The 4,235-nt window shown below is 49.3% G+C and overlaps 1 protein-coding gene across 2 annotated transcripts in view; it reads left to right on the top strand.

Annotated features, from left to right (window-relative positions):
- PFKP (phosphofructokinase, platelet) overlaps window positions 1–4,235 on the top strand; it is an 85,897-nt gene that overhangs the window by 64,433 nt on the left and 17,229 nt on the right. For both annotated transcript variants that reach the window (XM_011967905.1, XM_011967904.1), the window contains exons 14-16: window positions 223–293; window positions 2,250–2,337; window positions 3,370–3,522. In XM_011967905.1, the coding sequence (XP_011823295.1) occupies window positions 223–293; window positions 2,250–2,337; window positions 3,370–3,522 (312 nt within the window). The remainder of the gene's footprint in view (window positions 1–222; window positions 294–2,249; window positions 2,338–3,369; window positions 3,523–4,235) is intronic.

Consider the following 4,235-nt stretch of genomic DNA (forward strand, 5'->3'; position numbering starts at 1 on the left):
CCGTGTTGGCCAGGATGGTCTCGATCTCCTGACCTCGTGATCCGCCCGCCTCAGCCTCCCAAAGTGCTGGGATTACAAACATGAGCCACCGCGCCCGGCCTTGCCTCTCAAATCTTTACCGGAATGCAGCCTGTTGAAAAAGCACAGAAAGCTGTTTTTAGTACTTTCTAACTTGCCTTTCATTGTTCACTTTAGCTGTTTCATTCTGTGTTTGCACATTAGATCAAAGAAATCAGCTGGACAGATGTCGGGGGCTGGACCGGCCAAGGAGGCTCCATTCTTGGGACAAAACGGTAACTTCCAAATCTTGACTCTATGACCTGCTTTTAAGGAAGAAGGAAGAGCCGTGTTCTGGAAGAGAATTGCTAAGTGCCGATGCCACTTGCGATTCCTGTAAAGGCGTCCCTAAGGGAGGGGTGCAGGTAGTTACCGGTCCTCCCTCCAGTGGAACTGCCTGTGTTCCAGGGAGCTGGGGAGGCATCCCAGGGCGTAACAGAGATGCGGAGGTAACTTGTGAATGCCTTCCTCTAATTCATATTTCCATTCATTTGAAGAGCCAACTGGCAAGCCTAAAGCCTCCACTTGGAGGTCATAAAGATGAGTGGTGTCACGGAGCTGTGGAGACAGCACTCTAAGCAAACCCTGAAGCAGCCTAGATAGCAGGTAGCATTGGTGGGAACAGTAGCCCTGAGCAGCTGTGACTCGAGGCTCAGATTTCCACAGCCAAAGAAAGGACCCAAGGAATTCTAGTCTAAAAATCTCTTTTTCGGACCTATAGTAACTCTTGCGTCCCTGCATCGCTGGGGACGATGGAATTTTCAAATGTAGATGAAGCCTGAGTTCTTCTCATCTTTGATCATGTCAGGGGTGCGAATGTTAATATCTGTCATCACTGCAGATCGCGATTTCATATGGAAGGAAGGTGGTTTTTGGCAAATATAATAAATGATGGATTCCACGTAATTCTGGCTTATAGTTCCAAGGGAGTTAGCTGCACCCTTTGCTTTGCTTTACAGCCAGGACCCTGGTACTCCCAGCCACTGCTGGGAAGCCTCAGAGCTGGGTTAGCTCTGTGGCTGCCTCCTGGCTGTTCTCATGAGCTGTGCATGTCGGTGCCCCAGACGGTAAAGCTCTAGGTAGAGGCAGATGCATCCCTCGGTGTGCGTCCTGGGGCTGAGGACTGGCCGCCGACTCCCCGGGCACAGGTGCTTGATAAGCTGGCCAGAGCGTTGCCCTCGAGGATGTAGAGAGAACTCGCTGGCTGTTCTGAGCTTGTCCTGAAGAGGCTTAAGAAACCTTACCTTAGGGGCCAGGGTAATTTTGCAAGTAGCTGCATCCATTTGTCTGCTCTGATGGCCAGGCCTGAACATTTTTGCCTTATAAATCTACCAAGAGTACAAGTACTTCACTTCTTCCAATCAACATGAAACCTTTGGGTGGGTTTGGGATGGGATCCAGGGGGCACACAGTCTGGTGTTGCACTTGTTAGCCCTGTCATGTGCCATTGGTGATAGCATGGGGGAGGGAGAGCAAGTATGAGCAGATGGGATTTTAAATGAGATCAATAGTGGATAATGCATACGTAAGTTATTTGGAAACTGGAGATTTCCATTTAAACAATTATTGGGCCGGGCGTGGTGGCTCACTCCTGTCATCCCAGCATTTTGGGAGGTCGAGGTGGGTGCATCACCAGATCAAGGGATCGAGACCATCCCGGCCAACACGGTGAAACTCTGTCTCTACTAAAAATACAAAAAATTAGCCAGTTGTGGTGGCGGGCACCTGTCATCCCAGCTACTCGGGAGGCTGAGGCAGGAGAATCACTTGAACCAGGGAGGCAGAGGTTACAGTGAGCCGAGATTGCACCACTGCACTCCAGCCTGGTGACAGAGCGAGACTCCGCTCAAAAAAAAAAAAAAAAAAAATTGATCGTTAATAATTATAAGTTTTTATTTTTATTTTTTCGAATGGGGCAGCAGAGTTCTTTTTAGGTCAAGGTATCAGCTGAAATGCTGTATTCCGTTGTCTCATGAAAACACTGTTTTGAGATGAGATTCCTGATCGTTCTGCCATCTGCCAGCCACAGTGGCCTTCGTGAAATGGCAAACGTTTACCGCTCCTTAAAACCACAGACTAGGGAGGGAGGCCGGGTGGGGACCAGCGTGGTTTCTCGGGTTCCCGGCATGATGTCCCGCGGTCTGCGTGGCGCTCCAGGTGTCTGACGTCATTCTCCATTTGGCTCTTTCCAGCGTTCTCCCGGGAAAGTACCTGGAGGAGATCGCCACGCAGATGCGCGCGCACAGCATCAACGCGCTACTGATCATCGGCGGGTTTGAGGTACGTTTCCGTTTCTCTCTTCACCCGCTTGCCAGTCTTGCAGGTGTGAGCCGCGCCCTGTGTTGGCTAAACATTAAGCTACTTGTTGGCTACTGGCCACGATCCGAGATGATAGGTTCCCAGACCCAGCTGCCACTGGAGAATTGTAGAACAGCAGAATAGCAGGTGGTAAGACGTGGCCTACGAGTGACCCAGTTCCCAATAAAGTAACTTAACCAAGAAGCAAAAGCTTGACTCCTTAACTGGGACTCATCTATTCAGTGAGCTCTTGATGTATTTCAGGTTTGTGGAAGTCATTCTCTCTCTTGAGTCCAGAGTCCAGTGGCTACTTAGTAAGGTAGTTATACCTAGAATTTTGTTTAAAATCACATTTTGGACTATAGACCCTAATATTTTTCTATTCAGTGAAGATTAGTCCCATGGTAACCTTTCCATTTACTTTTAGAAAAAGTAAGAACCAGCGGGGCGCAGTGGCTCATGCCTGTAATCCCAGCACTTTGGGAGACTGAAGCAGGCAGACCACCTGAGGTCAGGAGTTCAAGACCAGCCTGACCAACAGGGTGAAACCCTGTCTCTACTAAAAATACAAAAATTAGTCGGGCATGGTGGCAGGTGCCTGTAGTCCCAGCTACCCAGGAGGCCAAGGCAGGAGAATCGCTTGAACCCGGGAGGCAGAGGTGCAGTGAGCCAAGATTGCGCCACTGCACTCTAGCCTGGGTGACAAAGCGAGACTCTGTCTCGAAAAGAAAAAAATAAAAACAAAGTAAGAACCTCAGAAATGAGACTCTTACCCATGAGGGTTTAGTCTTCTCACTGATTTTGTCCTTCACCCTTTGTGCTTAGAACCTGCTGATGCTTGTATTCTTGTCTGTGGTCTTAACGCGACTTTGTGTTGGTCTCGTAGTGGTTTCGTGACGCCCCACTGTGCTCCCTGTGTGCTGTGGTGGAGGTGGCTCTCCCTGAGGCTCTCCCAGCGAGACCCCCTCCTCCCTGCTTCCCTCTCGCCCCACAACTCCCATGCTTGTCTGACAGGCCTACCTGGGACTCCTGGAGCTGTCAGCCGCCCGGGAGAAGCACGAGGAGTTCTGTGTGCCCATGGTCATGGTTCCCGCTACTGTGTCCAACAATGTGCCGGGTTCCGATTTCAGCATCGGGGCAGACACAGCCCTGAACACTATCACCGACGTAAGTCCGTGTGCGCCCCGCCAGGCGGGCGCCGGCTGACGCTAACCTGAGGGCCCCGGCCCTTTTTATCTACCAGTGTGCTAGAAACAGTCTTTTACAAATACCCTGAATGAGAGCTTCTCGTTCTTTTTCTCCCCCTAGAAAGTATGTTTTTAGACTCTGCACATTTTTGATCTCACTCCCAAAAAGTTTTACTGCTTCTTCTGTGTGGCCACTGGCGGGGACGTAGCACGTTCAAGACCCCGGGAGTGCCCGTGAGTACCTGCAGTGCTGAGGAGGACTGGGCAGCAGTCTCCTGTGATTGCACCAGCATTAAAATCTGCTTTTTTTTTTTTAAATGCTGAGCCTAAATTTTCTTTGAGCTTCCAATATCCATTATGACAAACCCCTGCCTTGATGCTGAGGGTAGAAATTGAACTGAATATTTTATAATTGTAGTCATTGCCCTGAACGCACCATTGCATTTGTTATCTCTTTGGTCTTGGCTGTTGACCTCATTTTCCCCTTTGTAAACTGAGAATATTAAATTACATCTAAGGCAACATTGGGGCTAGTTTAGTTTTTTTGCCAAGAGACAATAATAAAATATAGAAATATATTCTTCTGTTTTTTGTTTTTTTTTTTTCTTTGTGAGACAAGGTCTTACTCTGTCACCCAGGCTTGAGTGCAGTGGTGTGATCTCGGCTCACTGCAGCCTCAACCTCCTGGGCTCA

Source organism: Mandrillus leucophaeus, unplaced genomic scaffold, assembly GCF_000951045.1.
Source record: "Mandrillus leucophaeus isolate KB7577 unplaced genomic scaffold, Mleu.le_1.0 Scaffold82, whole genome shotgun sequence".
NCBI classification, from domain to species: Eukaryota; Metazoa; Chordata; class Mammalia; order Primates; family Cercopithecidae; genus Mandrillus; species Mandrillus leucophaeus.